The sequence below is a fragment of the Corylus avellana genome, chromosome ca2 (assembly GCF_901000735.1).
Source record: "Corylus avellana chromosome ca2, CavTom2PMs-1.0".
NCBI classification, from domain to species: domain Eukaryota; kingdom Viridiplantae; phylum Streptophyta; class Magnoliopsida; order Fagales; family Betulaceae; genus Corylus; species Corylus avellana.
This window is the reverse complement of record NC_081542.1, coordinates 7,903,000-7,919,571: the sequence shown is the minus strand read 5'-3', so window position 1 is coordinate 7,919,571 and position 16,572 is coordinate 7,903,000. Positions and strand designations below refer to the sequence as shown.

Sequence of the window (16,572 nt, the reverse complement as noted above, 5' to 3'; positions counted from 1 at the left end):
CTAGGAAAGGAAAAATCATACTATTCTTTGTCTTTGTTTATTTCTCTGAGAGAGAGAGAGAGAGAGAGAGGGAGAGGGGGTTGAAGAAGAAGTTGTCAGATCGGACCACAAAATGTAAGCAAATCTCTCTCACGTTTCTTGCTGATTTGGGGTGCCGCTCGTTTGTTTGATCTCCACGTCTATTTGTGTTTTTGTTTTTTTTGTATTTTTAATTTTTTGCAATGTCGGTGTTCTTGATCTCTTACGTTGGTCGTTCTCAATTCAGCTGCTTGATGCTGAGCTCTGAGGACTCCTCTCTCTCTCTCATGCATATTATCTTTGGGTTTTTTGTGTTCATTTTTCCTGGCAGTCTAAAATGGAAGCTTTATGTTTTTTCTGACTGTATGCTCAGATTGCAATGTTTAGTTGAGAAATGAAAGCTTTTTTTTTTTTTTGGTTTTTTCTTTTGAGTCTGCTGCTGTCTAAAATTGTAGGTGTTTTTTTTTTTCCTGGCAGTCTGAGAAACGATAATTTTTCTAATGCTTTGTATACAATTATTGGTGGTGTTTTGTGGGTTGTGGGTTTTGCTTGAATTTGTTGGGTCATTCAGTTTCTTCAATATTTGGGTGCGCTCAGAAATTTTTTCATTGTTATTAGAGTTTTCTCTGCAAATTGAAGCTACTCTCTCTCTCTCTCTCTCTCTCTCTCTCTCTGTGCCATGTTAACACTGATATAATTTTTTTTTGTGTGGGGGGGAATTAACTTAAGAAATCAGCTTCGTTGGGAAATAAGTTTCCTTTTCCCCCCTCATAGGTACCAATTAACATGATTACGCTTGTAGATGTTTTTATGGGTTTTTTTTTTTTTTTAATAGAATCTTTCTTTGTCTTTCTCTATTGAAACTTACAGTTTTTTGTTTCTTATTTGGAAATTTCCTTGGGAGCTTACAGATGATTCTGTGGTTTCTTCCTGTGAATTGTACTTCGGAGTATCCCCGTTACCTTTTCCTTTGCCGACGTTGAAACAAAGTGAAAAGAATAGGGTGAAGTTTAAAAATTACAAAAGAAAATCTAAGAATCCTTCACGCAACTTTTTGTACATCATTCAGGCAGAAAAAAAAAAAGGTTCTATGTCGAAGCTGTAATGGGATTTCCCCCTTTCAGATCTGTGTGACAATATGGTTTTGCCTTTAAGACTTAAATTTGCATATTATTTCTAGCTCAAAACGAAACGATTGAAGTGTGATCCTTCAGTTGCTTGTCAATTTTTGCTGTTGCTAGATATGATATGGATTCAACTGACATATAAAGAAGCATGTAACATCTTCTTCAGGGTACTAAGTTACTTTTTTTTTTTACTCGGGAGTTTTCCGTGCCCAATGAAACTATTTTGAAATGTTAGCTCCATCGTCTTTTAATAATTTATGGTTGTTAATTTCAGTGAATTTTTCTCTTCATAGTTGGATTTACTTGTTTTTAGGTGGTTCTTTTTCTTTTTTAGCGACATGTTTCTTGGTAAAAATTCAATTTCTTTTTTCCCGTTGTAACTTTAGTGTCACATGTTCCTATTGAGTTCTTAGACACATACAGAAATCATATGCTATTGTGCAAGAGTTGCAGAGTCCTTCAATAACCAATCCTAAATAAAGTGGGATATTGCGTGTTCTGATGCAGAAAAGGAAAGATTCCTATAAGTATTTATGGTCTCTTTTCAAACCTTAACTGTTGGGCAGTTTTCATTTTGTCAATTGGAAGATAGTGCTCTGTTTGTATGGAAACTATAGATGAGCAGAACTGCTTTTATTATTTTGTGGGGCTTTCTTCTGTTTTCTCCCCTTAGCGTACAAAGGAGTTGTTGTTCTTTTCTTACTGACAATATTGTCACTTTCCTGAAGCATATTGATTCTTAGCTACAACTTTTTATGCAGTGTAATGGGGAGAGAACTTACAGATCTGCACATGGAAAAGAAGCCAAGTGGTGTTGTACTTGTTTCAAATGGAGTTTCTCCTGATAAAGTTCATGTTGCTCCTGAAATTTCAGAAGACAGCATTGAAGCAAAGGACTATGATGTGAAGGTATGTACTGAGGAAAACTCAGTTGTTGAGCAATGTCTTGAGAAACAGGAAGTGCTAGGTGTTAAAAGCCCAAATCTTGGTGTTGGTTTGCCTGAGGGGAAAGCTGAGAAACCTGGGGCTCAGAAGTCAAGTGACAATAAGAAGTCAAGCCCGCTTGCATCAAAATCTGCTGCTGTCGGGAATGTGCGCACCTACACTGTTCCACAGCCGTTTTCTCTGGCAACTGAAAAGCGCGGTCCATGCGCACATACTGTTGAGGCTGAAAGCGCTGCTAATGGTGTGAGTTATTCACCCAAAGCTAACAATATGCTCTCCCCTCAAGCTACAAAGAACTCACAGGTAATTAATATCCTCGACAGTATTATGTGCTGTTAATTACCCTGCTATACCCCTTCTCCGAGTTGGGATGGCACATTTTGACTTTTTTTTTTTTTTTTTAGTACATTCTGACTCATTGACTGTTGTGGGAATCAAATCCATTGATGTGGTCTAAACCAAATTATTGGGGTTGGGTTGTAGCTGACAAATTCAATCATAGACAAGTGAAGTTTATCTGGTGGCTATTTAGTATTTACAATGGGTGCAGTAGGAGATCTGGATAGGAAAGTGTTTAGAAGAAACGCTATTAACAATTTGTTATTTTTGGCTTTAATTTTTTATTTCTTCTCTGTGATACATATTCTCTGTTGCCTGCCAAGTTAAGCATTGTACATTTACAAAAATTGAGTGAAATTTTCTTGTCTTTTCATTTCAATGTAGACTTTATTTCCACTTTCCACCCATTTACACTTGTAGCCATTTCAAATTTTTTATATGGGTTGGTAGATTGGCCCACAAGCTAGAGGCTTGTGTTGAGGTTTCCAACCTAATTTATGACCATACCTAAAAAAAAGGAAAAGTTATTTATGGCTCTTGGTTTGGGTTGGCATTCATGTTTTGAACTCTTCCCATAGTTGTTTAATTTGAATTTGTGTCTTTTTTTTTTCCCTTTCAAAAAAGTCCATACTTCCCTACTGTGCCCAGGCAACAACTCTAAATCATACTTATATTATTTTGTCAATTTGAATGCATCCTCAATGTGCTTTGAGTTTTGAGGTTATAATAGAAGGTGGTGTAATATGTAGCTAGAGATTAGAATGATAATTGATATAAGGTCAGTGTATTGCAATTATAGAGTTAGAGATGGCTCTAATTTTGAAAATTTTCCATTTGTTTTCAGCCAAACTCACCTCTGTCACTAAGGAAGGCCTTGCAACCTGATATTAGGAAGCATCATGATGAAGAAGATAATTGTTCTGTGGCTTCCTCATATCCTTTGTTTGACTGTAAACAGTTCACATCTGAGTGAATTTTCAATTATATAGATGGTGTAGATGCCATTTTGTGATTGGATTATCCTTAACCGTGTTTAGTACTGCTGCATCTGTGCGAACTGTTAAATCTAAGGTAACTATTGGAACAGCTCCAACATTTAGAAGCGGCAAACGTGCAGAAAGACGGAAGGAGGTATTTCCTTAATTGAACTAGTTATCATGATATATATGTGCTCTGTGATATCCTTTATCATCTGTGGATTTGTATCACATCCAATATGTCATTTATCTTTGTTATTATTCCCTTTATCTAGTTTTACACGAAGTTAGAGGAGAAACACCAAGCTCTGGAGGCTGAGAAAAGTGCGTGTGAGGCAAGGACCAAGGTACATCTCTTTCATTAGTGTCTGTCATGTACCATTTTGCATGTTCGTATGGATGCATATTGTTCTTTTACGTTCCTGCATTTTCTTCATGCTGCACATATGGATAGGTGTTCTTGAAATAACCACCCTTTCTTTGAACAATCTATTGTAATATTTCTAGGAAGAGCAAGAAGCAGCCATCAAGCAACTTAGAAAGAACCTGGTGATCAAGGCCAAACCAGTACCCAGTTTCTACTACGAGGGCCCTCCACCAAAGACTGAACTCAAGAAGGTACTCTCATTGGATATTCTTTCCTTAGTTCTTTACAAGTCCTCTAAGCTCCAGCCTCCAGGGATGTATAGCAAAAGATTTCTGAATTTTCAGTGTTTAGCAGAAGTTCAAGTGAATATGGAGACTGGATATCATGGGACTCCATAAAACTGAATCAGAATGCATTTTACTCTGTATTGAAGGACTAGGATTTACCTATGCGATTTGAGGTAATCCTAGTCCGAGTTTAGTAGAGCTACATACTTTCCTCTGAACTAGCATATATTTTTACTATGATTTGCAAAAAAATTTGGGGCTTTAGGCACTTTCAGGTAAATTGCTGTCTTTTTGCAAATTACTTACCAAAAAAAAAAAAAAAAAAACACAAAAATGAAAGATCATTATTAATCTTATGCCGAAGTCCTCTGAACTTTTGCCTTGTATATTTGTGATACTCATATTTTGGTGCTTCCTTGTAACTTGACTTTCATTTTACCTGCTGCTTTTGTATGGAAAAATAAAATCTTAACATACTTATTTAATGCCAGTTGCCATTGACTCGGCCAAAGTCACCAAATCTAAGCCGGAGAAAGAGCTATGGTGATGCAACCAACTCATCCCGGGAGGCAATTTGCAGTCGGGCGCACCGCCACAGCCTCGGTTGTCTCAAAGAGGAGCCTGCTACCATGATCACTCCGAAAAGAAAGGGCCAGATCAGTGAATCTAACATTAATGGCACTTGCAAAGTCAAAGACCAACCGAAGCAGGAAAAGAAGGAGACAAGGGAAACAGCTCTTCCTAAGATCAACGAGCAGACTAATGGAGACATTGCTGTTCATTAACAAACTCGAGTCTTTCCTTTTCCTTTTTGTCTAACTTTTTTTAAGTGCTGAGAAATTCTTAATTTTCCTTGGTTACCATATGGTTGTTCTGAAAAGAAACTGCCTGTTTTCTTTTCTTCAGGAATGACATGTTTAAGTGGCTTGCTGTTAATGTGAAATTGTATATGCTTTGTAAGCTTATATTGGTACATATCTTGTGATATAAAAAGAGTCAATCCATTATTATGTGGACCAAGCGGGTTGTTTCAATCTTATGTATTTCTTTGGGTGAGATAACGTGGGGTGGGAAACTGAAGTTCTCCTTTGTATTATATTACTTTTTTGTGGTCATTTGATGATTTGTCGGTTGTGATTGATCTTGCTGTTATGGACTCCTGCAATTATAAAATCTTAATGATACATATTCTGGTTCCAGCAGAATGAGTGTGGACCATCCTTTTTATGAAGAATTCTCTTTGAAAGGTCTCTTATATAAATCTAATAAACTGAGAGCCTTATTTAATGTTGATGATGCATGTTAACTCCCAGGGCCCAGCTCAAGCCTTTTTGCAATTATTTTTCCCAATTTTATTCATTACTCTTTTGCTAAGCGAATCCCATATGGGTCCTTCTTTTACCTGATTTTCAGGCTACCATGATTGTTTAGGTGGGGTGCAAAAGAACTGCAATAATACAACTCTTGTGAGCGGACACCCGAGCTCCACTTGGTTGGGCACGGAATTTGAATACCCGCTCAAATTGTTCAATCACCTGTTCGGACATATGGACCCAAATACCCTTTCTATGTTGGTAATAGAAGGCAGGGTTGGCTGTTTCAATAAAGTCACTACTATCCAAGAAGAAGAAATAGAGAAGAAAGGAATTCTAATTATTTTCTGCATGATTCGATAAATCATTATTGGGCCCTTTATATGCTAGAGTTACAATAATTGTTCTAACAACTTGTATCAGAATAACTAGCCCAACTTATTACAAAAATGGGTTACCAGTGTAATAACCCAATTACTAATAATTCATTTGATTATCTAAATCTAGATTTAAGCTCCGTTTGTTTCGGCATAAACTGATTTCTGAAAAACATTTTATGTATTTTTCAATGTTTGATACAACAAAAAATAATAGTTAAATGGAAAACATTTTCAGTTTGATCGAAAAAAACATTTTTAGTTTTCGTTTTTAAAATCGTAGCACATTTTTCGAGTTTGAGACCAAGACTTTTCTAGGACCCTGTCAGGACATTGCCGAGACACTTTTGTGGCTTCGCTGGGACCCCATCGAGGCTTTGCTGGGACCCGACCGTGACACTGTTAGGACTCTGTCATAACATCGTTGGACACTGGCCGGAACAGGTATTAGGCAAGGTCTCGACAATGTCTTGGTGGTGTCCCGATGCATTACTGTCGAAACTCAAATTTTTAGGTTATTTTTATGATTTTTAATATTTTATGTTGTGCATAAATAATAATTTTTATAGGTTAATATGATTGAATGAAAATATAAATAATTTTTATGATTTTTCGTATACGCTAAACACAGTTTCTGAAAATAATTATTCTAAAAATATTTTTCAATGGAAGGAAAAAAATTTACAACAAACTGAACCTTAATTTCATTTTTTATTTTTAAAAAAGAATAAGTAAAATTAAATAAAATTACAACTTATTTATTTTTTTCACCTATCCTTATTTACCGATAAAAAAAAAAATTACAACTTATTATTATATTTTTCACCAATCCTTATTTACCGATTTCTTAATTGGCTCTCTAAATATTAGTTAACGACCCTCTCTATACTAACGAACTATATGCGCAGTTGAGGCAGTGAGCTTATTATCCTCTCAAATGGTCTCTCTGTTACCTTTTGTCCCTCCAAAAACCATGTTCACCTCCTTTCACTCCTTTCCCTCTTCCTCCATTTTCAAAACCCTGAAACCCCCCAAACCCTCCTTGTCCCCCAAAACCCTAATCCTAACCTGCACAGGCCAACCCAGCCCCAAACCCAAGAGCAGAGCCACCATGAATGCCCCCAAACCCACCTCCAAAAAGCGTAGAAAACCATCGTATGGTACCTCCAGAAGGTCAGTTATCAAGAAAACGTTCAAGCAGGAGCAAGTAATGTTCACCACGCCGGTTTCCAATGACCCGCTTGTCGCGATAATCGGGGGAGGGATGTCGGGTCTGATGTGTGCCTTGAATTTGGAGAAAAGAGGGGTTCGGTCCACGGTTTTCGACACGGTTGCTCAGTTACTTCCTTTTTGTTTTGTTTGTGTTTTTCATTATCTGGGGTTTTTTCATGAATGGTTGGTGTTAGTTTTGAGTGGCTGTGAATGTATTTTGTGTTGTTGTGTATGTTAGAGACGGTGGTTCTGTTGGGTTGGGTTGGAGAATGTATGCGAGAGCTGAGCATTTGGGAATGTGGGTGTTCGTGCGATTTTTTGGATCACATATATAATTTCGAAGTTTTTGTAACAAATTCTCATTTATACACTGTTTCATTGTTGAGGAAGTGTAGGAAAAGGAAAAAAAAAAACGCGGAAGACAGAATTTTGAGTTATCAAATAAACAAAGAACGAATCCTTAGAACTTATCATCAACGACGTTGTCTGACTAAGACTAGGTAGCTTTGTTGGTAGAAGCGTAGGATTTAGGATCTTATGGTATGAAAATTATGTTTAGTATGATATGATGCCATGTGGATGATCATTTTCCAGATTCATGAATTTACACGAGAATGAACGCACCTGGTTCTAAACTTCTTGATATGTGTTGCCTTTTTCCCCTCTCTTTTCTTTTGACTCATTTGAAGCTCATTCGGCCAATGGCCTATGCATGGGGGGGTAACCCTACAACTATCTGTTCTCATTTTCAAAATCACATGTGGGGTTTCCGTGCTTTGTTCTCCATATTTTTCTCACCAGCGTTTAAATTTTAGTTATTTAGACATTAACTTATTGCAAACTAAAAAAAAAGGTTATTCATTCATGGGTTTTTGTTCATATTCAGTGTAATTTGTAAATCACGTCAAGCTAGAAAGCTTAGAGAGCTACCCTTTTGCAATAGGCAGTTTTTCACCTAGTTTGCTAAAGGCCAGTACTTTGCGTTGTGTTCTTGCCAATATTTTTATATATATATATATATATTTTTTTTTCTTCTGGTAATTATGTCGATTTGGATATGTTTGGATACTCAATTATTTTCGTCAATTCTATTTTTGCTGTTTATAGATGTTATCATATATCTCCTTTATGCTTCATCATATTCATGTGGAGAGATAGGCCAAGATTGAAACTGTGAATTATATTCTATGGTGGGTATATTAGAGTGCCGTTTGTCAAAAAAAATTGAAGAAATATCTTTTTCGTCCTATGATTTCTTTTCTACTTGTGGTTTCACTAAAAGATTGAAAGAAACTATACGATCCTTATGCCCCGCCCAAGAAATAGACCCAAGTCCTAGTTACCCTGAAAAAATGGTGATTTAATGTAGATTCTCCATCTGGAACCAATCCACTTTTTGAGCGGCTTTGTGGTAATGAAACCAAATTGTGGTGCAATAGAGTTGTAATTCACTAGTTGTTGCAAATGCTAGCCAAATCTGAAAAAGCCAGAGGTTATTTGTATTCCTTGAAATCCCCTGCCTACATCAACATAGACATTTTCTTCTGGACCTTAACCATTTTCATTTGCTTCTCCTTTTTCTTTTGAAAACCCTACGTAGTGCTTGGCAATTATACAGTCACTGGTCTATTTGATTGCGGAAAATAAATTGTTATAAGATTGAGTTCTTGTTGGTGGTGCCTCTTTCTAATTCATTATATATTTCTTACTAGATAAAACAAATAAAGTCTATTGAATGAATCGACTTTTCCCTTTCAAAGACAAGACAATAACTCAGGGAAATGACTATCTCAGTGATATTTTTTAGAATATATTATTAGCTTTTTCCAGTGGACTTACTTTCAAGTGCTTCAGTGATGATGATCATGTTTTCAGGGTTTCTTACAATATTTAATATTTTAGGGGATGCATGGTTTGGGAGGAAGAATGGGAACCAGAATAATTGACCCTCACCCGTTAGTATTTGACCATGCGGCTCAGTTCTTTACAGTGAGTGATTCTTGGTTTGCTGAGTTGGTTGATTGCTGGTTGGGGAAAGGTCTGGTTCAAGAGTGGCAGGGTGTCATTGGGGAGCTTGACATTGGTGGTCGGTTTGTTCCACTACCTTCTTCTCCTCCAAGATATGTAGGTGTTAATGGCATGCGCCCCCTTGCTGACTCATTATTGTCTGAGGTGATTATCCTTCATTTGGCCTTATAGTATTCTTCATTCTGTCTTCTTATTCTCCTTTCTATATCATATTAGGTGTCTTTTAAAAGGAAGGTAAAAGGAAAATAGTGAAGAATTGAATTAACCTAAAGCAGTGCAATAGATGGGCACCAATATTATCATAGAGGAAATTTAAAAAAGCTACTTACTCATAAACAATAATCTAGTTGCTCTGAATGTGTGGTTGTACTTCTATATGTAATGATGATTAAGATAGGAATTCACTCACTTAGCTTGACCTATCTAGCATTGATTTGTTAAAATATGTTGGGATTTATGGAACTGTATTTTCAATTTTATAATATTGTATGATTCCTTTTCCAGAATAAAATGAACTTAGCTCATACACTTTTGTTTTTTTCTGCTGTACATAGCTAATCGATTATTTTACACTTTGTGGCAGACTTGTATGGTTAATGTGGTCAGACCTTGCTGGATAAGTAAACTTGAACCATTTAATGGGATGTGGCACTTGAGTGAAAATGGAAAACCTCGTGGCGAGTTTGATGCGGTTGTTATTGCACATAATGGTAACTAAGCTCCTCCATGGTTACTTGTTAAGTTTATTTTACCATTACTATACCATGTTCACATTATATGAAGATTCTATTCTAATTTTTCATTGTTATTGCATCATCATAATGATTACTTACTTACATGTGAGAGAGTTGGCTTCTGCTATGGCAAGAAGGATATCCGATTTCCAGGGTTTAAACTAGGATTTTAGCATTGATTGGTAGAAGGGTTTAGGGTTTAGGGGAGGGAGTTAAGGCCCTCCCAAGCATTAACATGGTTCTGCCCCTGCTGATTGTGCTTGTTTTTATTAAAACAGTTCTATGGTTTCCTGTGTAGTAATAATGTCTGAATGTTGAACTTCTATGTTACTATTGCAAGTCTAGCTGAAATAACGCTTGCGACATAACTTTCCAGCTACAGTTTACAACACTACTTGCATATCATCAAATTTAGATGTTCGCCAGTGTTCTAAAAGAATTATATTTTATGAAACATCCTATAGTATGGAACATTCCAAAATAATAACATTACTTGAGTTTGTTTTTTATTTATTTATTTTTTGATAGGTAAGTTTGTTTTTTAATATTATTGTGTCAACAACAGGAAAGTGTGCAAATCGCTTGCTTGCATCATCGGGCTTACCTCTAATTGCAAGACAGATGAAGGTATACCCCGTAACACCTCAGTTTGGTTTACAAGATGCAATCTAGTGTATTCTCCTGCATTATCTGCTTTTAACCATGTTTGAGTGATCTCAGATTGTTTCTTGCTTTATGCTGTTTGTGTTGCTAGAGGCTTGAATTAAGTTCTATGTGGGCCCTCCTTGCAGCATTTGAGGACCCTCTTCCTATCCCAGGCGGTACTTCTTTTGAAGGAGCTTTTGTTAAAGGGGTTGATTCCGTCTCATGGATGGCAAACAATACCAAGAAACTTCTGCGCTCCCAAAGCAGTGGCCCTCACTGTTGGACCTTTTTTAGCACTGCAGCTTATGGGAAGCAGAACAAGGTTCCACAGGTCAGTACTAAGTTGAATACGTGCAGCCAGATACTCCCTCTTGATGCTTTGGATCATTAACAGAACCCATAGGGATAAAAGTCTGGAAGATTTCTGGTTTTTGGCCAAGGAATTACCAAACATGACAGTAGGTAGAGGGGACTGGTAGAAAAGAGTTCATATGGCCAACATCAACCTGGTTAAACAATGAAATCGTGAATTACGTGTATAGATGTAGACTTTGGTTATTAGGACTAGCTTTTACCCATTGCGTCATTAACTAACTGGGTATGCATTACCTTTCATTTGCATTCTGATGTGTACCTTGGGCTAACTCACTTCTGAAGCGTCCTCTGCCCTATGACTCACCTAGTTGTTGTTTGTTTTTCTTTCCTTTTTTTTTCCTTGGGGTGGGGGTTGGTGGGAGTGTTAAAGGCTCCTAATAGATCATGTAAGATAATGAAAGAGTGTCTCAAGGAAAGTCTTATGGAGAATTCTATAAATGTTTGTTTGAGTAATTAGAAGGTGGTGCACCAAGCAACAAAAGAATAGAAACTAGGGAATTTTAGAGGAAGAGGAGGGAGAGAGAGGGAAGGTGGTTCTGATTTGCCTTTATGATTTTAATGCTTTACGCCACTTTGCTGTGGCAACCTTCCTTTTCTTGTGACTTTTATTTATACATGGCTCAGATTTTTGAGTTCATCAGTCTTGATTGTGATAATTTTTGTCATCAGGAGAACATCCCAACTGCCACAGCGGAGAGGGTGAAGGCAGGCATGCTTGGGGGTGTTGAAGCTGCGCTAGGATTACCAAAAGGATCACTTACGAAACCATTTTATACCCGTGTCCAGTTATGGTAAGAAACGACCTAGCAATATCACTAGTGACTGGTTATATTTTCCATTGGTTTGGAAGCTGACCTATTTGCTCATAGGAGTGCCTTCACACTTGATGGGTCACCAAAATTCTGTCTTTTGCTCCTTGTGCTTGTTTGTTCTGTTTTTCCAGTACGGCACCTTTCACCTCATCTTCCATTTTTCTTTCCTTTTGCTAATAGATTTCATTTCTTGATGACAAAAAAGAAAAAGGCAGAAATGACTAATTTAACAGTGATTTTGAGACAAAAAAACAAGGAACTTGGGTGGGGGAAAGAAATGCACATTGGGCTCCAAATCTTTCAATGAGAGTATGGGAGAGGATGGTATCAATGCTGTTGGATGAGAAGTTCCCTTTATGACATTAATGTTATGCTACACTTTTGCAGCCATCTATTATGTAAACTGAAACAATTCCTCATAAATCCATAATCAACCCCATTTAGCATAGATCAAAGTTTTCCAAGAGTTTATTTTTCTTCATGCTTGTAGAAATGTGAACTATTAGTCTGTTTTTTTTCACCATTTTTTTTAGTTGCTTGCATACTGTGACCTCAAAAAATGACAAAAAGAAGATAGTGTTTTATATGTTAATAATCATGTAGGGTGTAATAGTAGGATTTATTTGACTGTGCTATTTTGACACGTCATTTTTTAATTGGATATTACATGGAAACAAAATTAAAAATTTAATGGAAGGGTAGACACAGGGATTTATTTGATAATAGTTCAAACCTTAGGAAGTAAATTGATAACTTTTTAACCTTAGGAAGCAATTCGATCAAAGGTCATTTCCCCTCCCCCCCTTTTTAAATAATTTGACCTATTTATGGTTCTTGTATGATGAATACTTGAAGGATTTTCTTTTTTAAATTTAAAATTAATTGGATACAAATACAATGATTGGGATTTATCTCCCATATTGCGGGATTCTACAGGGGTGCAGCTCTTCCAACTAATACACCTGGTACCCCCTGCATCTTTGATCCTTATGGAAGGGCTGGTATATGTGGTGATTGGTTACTTGGTTCAAGTTTAGAGTCAGCAGCCTTAAGTGGAATGACCCTTGCCAATCACGTAAGTGCCACTTCACTCTTTATTTTATTTTATTCTATTTCAGTTATTTGTGCAGATAACTAACTACATATCTCATAAAAGTTAATGATAGTGCTGTTCATATTCTCCAAACTCAATTTCCTTATTTCCTTTCATAGTATTAAGTGAATTAAAATTTCTATGGACATCAAGACTGTAAAGGTTGTGGTTTTGATTTTATTCAAGGTTTAATGTGCCATCAAAGTAATTGATGTTTACATCAGACTGGTCTTTTTTACATGCAGATTGCAGATTATTTCCAAACGGGTGGAGCTCGTCCTGAAGAGTTTGCCATGGGTTTAGATAACGAGTTTCAACCGCTTGAAGGACATGATATTGGACAATTTCCGGGACTGGAGTCTGAAAAAGAGATAAATGAGGCCCAGGCATATCAACTTGCCTCTTGAAGTTGTGCTGGAGCATGAGAATCTCTTGGTTTGGGTAAGCGCAGTTCTTCTCAATTGTGATTTCATATTAATAATAATAATAATAAAAAAAGAGATATTTATATTCTTAGGTTTTTGAAAACATGGTAGGACATTTCATTGACTCGTAGAACTTCTGGCAGAAGTTGTTCAAGGCTCAGAGTTATCAGCTATCAGAATAGTTGGTGAAGGAAGATATTGATATTAATGCTCTCCTACCAAATTGTGGATGCATAATTTGAGCGGTTCATCTGCCTAAAAGAGCAATGGGAACATGTGTTACTTGGCAACTTATCACCACAGGTGTATTGGTTTCTCAGGTCTATGAAGATTACTTTTATGCTCCATTAATTTTGAGGCTCGAGGTAGGGGCTCTAGTCGGGGCAAAGTCGTATTGAGGGTTTAGGACTGTGGTCTTGCGAGTTTAGGGCTTTTTGGGGTTTTAAGGGTTTGTTTTGCAGGCCTATGGTTTTTTTGGGCTTAGGGCTCTCTTATCGGGGTCATATTGTGGACTAACGTTGGTTTTCTTGTGTACTTAAGGACACCTTACGCTTTTTGATATGTACAACATTACTTATAAAAAAAAAAAAATGAAAATTACTGAAGTTCAAGTAGAAGAGATATTACTTTTTCCAGTTTTACACAGTAGATTCAACATTCTTACAATTTGCAAGCAGCAACAAGTAATTTTCTATCATTATTATCAGCCAGAACCTTATTTGGTAAATATAGATGTTATAAATCAACATTTTTCCATTTGATAGGCATATTTGAACACGGAATCTATTGGGATTAGGGCACCGCAAAGTTCTCAATAATCGCTAGTTGCAATTTGATGGATCATAATCAACTTTGAACCAATTGGAACCACAGCCATAGAAATCCCATCGATTTTTAAACTTGTAACAAATCAAGAGAAGAGATATTTGTGTTATTTGTGTAAACGACATGTTATTTGTGTTAGAAGACATTCTTTATAACAAAAATCAAGAGAAGAGATATTTCGAGCAAAGTTGACAAATTGGATATCCCATAACAAAATTAAGGAACAAGTACACCAATGTGCTCAAACAAAATTACTGGGATACCAAAAAAAAAATTTACAATCTTTTCCTATCTTAACCAACACCAACAGTAAAACAGAGATTTGGTTCTCTGTTTTGATCATTGACATGGTGCTAGGGAAGTAAAGTATCAAACTCAGGATCCCAAGAATCCACCCATGCATCAAGCGGCAGATGTCCACCCACAGGGGAAGGCGGTGGCGGCAGATAACCGTATGAAGCATAAAACTCAGACGCAGAGTCATCATTACTGGCTAGTTGACAGCCCATCAAGGTTTCCAAATATTCATATGAAACACTAAACTCAGAGTCAGAGTTATCACTAGCTGGTAGACGGGTTACCAATTCAGACTCAGGCGTTCCAAATTCAGTTGGACATTCTGATGATGGGGTCCCAGTGGCTTTACATTCGACATCGCAGCAGCGCATCTTCTTTCTCTGCTGCGATCCGTCCTCAAGTAGCAGCACTTCTTCTTCTTCTGTATTAATGGAATTTTGCAATGGAGATGGAGTTTGAACAGAGATGACGGTGGGAGCAGACTGATCTTGAAAGCATCTTTTAACGCCAACTGTTGATCGTGATTCTTTCTTTTGGATGCTGCACAGGACCCAGTCAGTCGTCCGTTCTCGTTCTCCCTCCCCAACTAACGAGAACTCGTGCATTAACCAGTTGGATTTCTGTTTCTTCACCTTGAAACAGAAGAGTTTCCTGACCCCAATAACATCACCCTGACCATCGTAGATTTTGTCGGCAGAATTCTCATGCCAAACACCGCAACCCGCTGTTCGTGCCACTCGATTTTTGCTGAGTTGTTTTAGCCTTGTAAAAACGTAAAGCTTCTCCTGATCACCACAGAATTGCCAGGGATCCTTTTCACCATAAATATCAAACTCGCCGATGCCATCCCAACCTATATCTTCTCCCCTTACCTTGTTCAACAAATAGAAGCCTACCAGCTCTTCATCAGTGGGCTCAAAACGAAATCCCACGGGCATCATCATCATCATTCACACTCGCAGCTCTCTGTTTCACTCCCTCTTCACTCTCTGTTTCACTCCCTCTTGAAGCCATTGCCCTTATATAGAAGCCAGTGCCACCGACTTAGGTCCACCGACTTAGCTAAAGGCGGTGGACCAACGACTTGCCGTTCTTGAATTTAAATGTTGACCTGGACGACTTGCCGTAGAGATTCAGCTGAGAAATCCTCCAGCCTGCAGCTCCTCTGCATCCTCTCGCACAACCTTTTTTATTTTTAAACCTGTTCCACACATTAAGATAGAATAGTTATAATAAGAGAAATACTAGCATCTAGCAGCAAGAGATATTTTATTTAGAATGAAAATTCACGTCACTACCTTTAAATAAAATTAACATGTGTCTATATACCTGATTAAAAATATAAAAAATTTAAAAATTTATAACTAAATTACTAAGGTATAGGTCACTTTGATGTATCTATCAGTTTGATCTTAGGTTAAAATCTTTGTGTGATTGCATGTAATATTATGTAAACACTTTCTTTAATAAGGAATCCAAGTCCTTTGTCAGAAACAAAGCGATAAGGAATATTCTCATTTGTTTAAATTTTATTAGGAATGATTATTCTGAAGTGTTTCAGTGGGATTTATTGAAATTTATATATGTACAAGATGAGATTGAGTCTCACAGGATACATAAGAATAATCATGTAGTTAAATTAGTTATTCAAAGAAAATAAGTAGTGAACAAAATGATAGTATATGGATTTTGGTTTAGCTACAGAATGATTCCCTAGAATGGTAATATGAAATGTATATGTATGTCATGAGGATTAATTCATTTAAATTAAAAATATAAATTAGAGTACAGTTACAATTATTTAGTGAAATTAATTGTAATTATCAGTGTCATGTGACGTGTCATGAAAGATAGGGTCATAGACCTATTGTAGCTAATTGTATTTATCGACTTTAGGTCCTTATTTGAGTTGATGTAATTAAGCTGACTATTGGTTTTGGGCCTCACGTATATATTTATTAATGTTTATGCTTGTTACATTCTTGAGCATAAAATTATTTGAAAAAAGAAATGAGAAAATTAATATTCTTAGATTTTTGAAAACATGGTAAGACATTTAACTGACACGTGGAACTTCTGGCAGAATTTGTTCAAGGCTCAGTGTTATCAGTTGTCAGAATAGTTTGTGAAGGGAGATATTGATGTTTATGCCCTTCTAACAAATTGTGGATGCATAATTTGAGTGGTTCATCTGCCCACAAGAGGAATTGGAACATTTGTTACACGGCAACTCATCACCACAGGTGTATTGGTTTCTCAGGACTATGAAAATTACTTTTATGCTCCATTAATTTTGAGGCACGAGGTAAGGGCTCTAGCTAGTCGGGGAAAAGTCGCAAAGGCAAAGTAGCAATGAGAGTTTAGGATTGCGGGCCT

The 16,572-nt window shown here is 36.8% G+C and overlaps 3 protein-coding genes across 4 annotated transcripts; 2 read left to right on the top strand and 1 right to left on the bottom strand.

Moving 5' to 3' along the window:
• LOC132171442 (protein WVD2-like 2) lies at nt 1-5,199 on the top strand. Its single transcript, XM_059582753.1, has 7 exons — nt 1-114; nt 1,907-2,393; nt 3,274-3,362; nt 3,470-3,560; nt 3,682-3,753; nt 3,914-4,024; nt 4,552-5,199. The coding sequence occupies exons 2-7, from the start codon at nt 1,911-1,913 to the stop codon at nt 4,843-4,845; spliced, it is 1,140 nt and encodes a 379-aa protein (XP_059438736.1). The 5' UTR covers nt 1-114; nt 1,907-1,910; the 3' UTR covers nt 4,846-5,199.
• A 1,460-nt stretch (nt 5,200-6,659) lies between these two features.
• Nucleotides 6,660-13,679, top strand: LOC132172710 (uncharacterized). 2 transcript variants are annotated; one of them, XM_059584265.1, is made up of 9 exons: nt 6,660-7,080; nt 8,865-9,134; nt 9,574-9,700; nt 10,290-10,351; nt 10,479-10,700; nt 11,414-11,535; nt 12,493-12,631; nt 12,895-13,090; nt 13,218-13,679. In XM_059584265.1, the coding sequence occupies exons 1-8, from the start codon at nt 6,688-6,690 to the stop codon at nt 13,054-13,056; spliced, it is 1,497 nt and encodes a 498-aa protein (XP_059440248.1). In that variant the 5' UTR covers nt 6,660-6,687; the 3' UTR covers nt 13,057-13,090; nt 13,218-13,679. The 2 variants fall into 2 exon arrangements, with proteins under 2 accessions (XP_059440248.1, XP_059440247.1); XM_059584264.1 differs by having other exon boundaries at nt 13,186-13,679.
• Nucleotides 13,680-14,252: 573 nt separating this feature from the next.
• Nucleotides 14,253-15,143, bottom strand: LOC132168987 (NAC domain-containing protein 41-like). The gene has a single exon (XM_059580083.1). It carries the CDS (start codon nt 15,141-15,143, stop codon nt 14,253-14,255), a length of 891 nt encoding a protein of 296 aa, XP_059436066.1.
• Between the last annotated feature and the right edge of the window lie 1,429 nt (nt 15,144-16,572).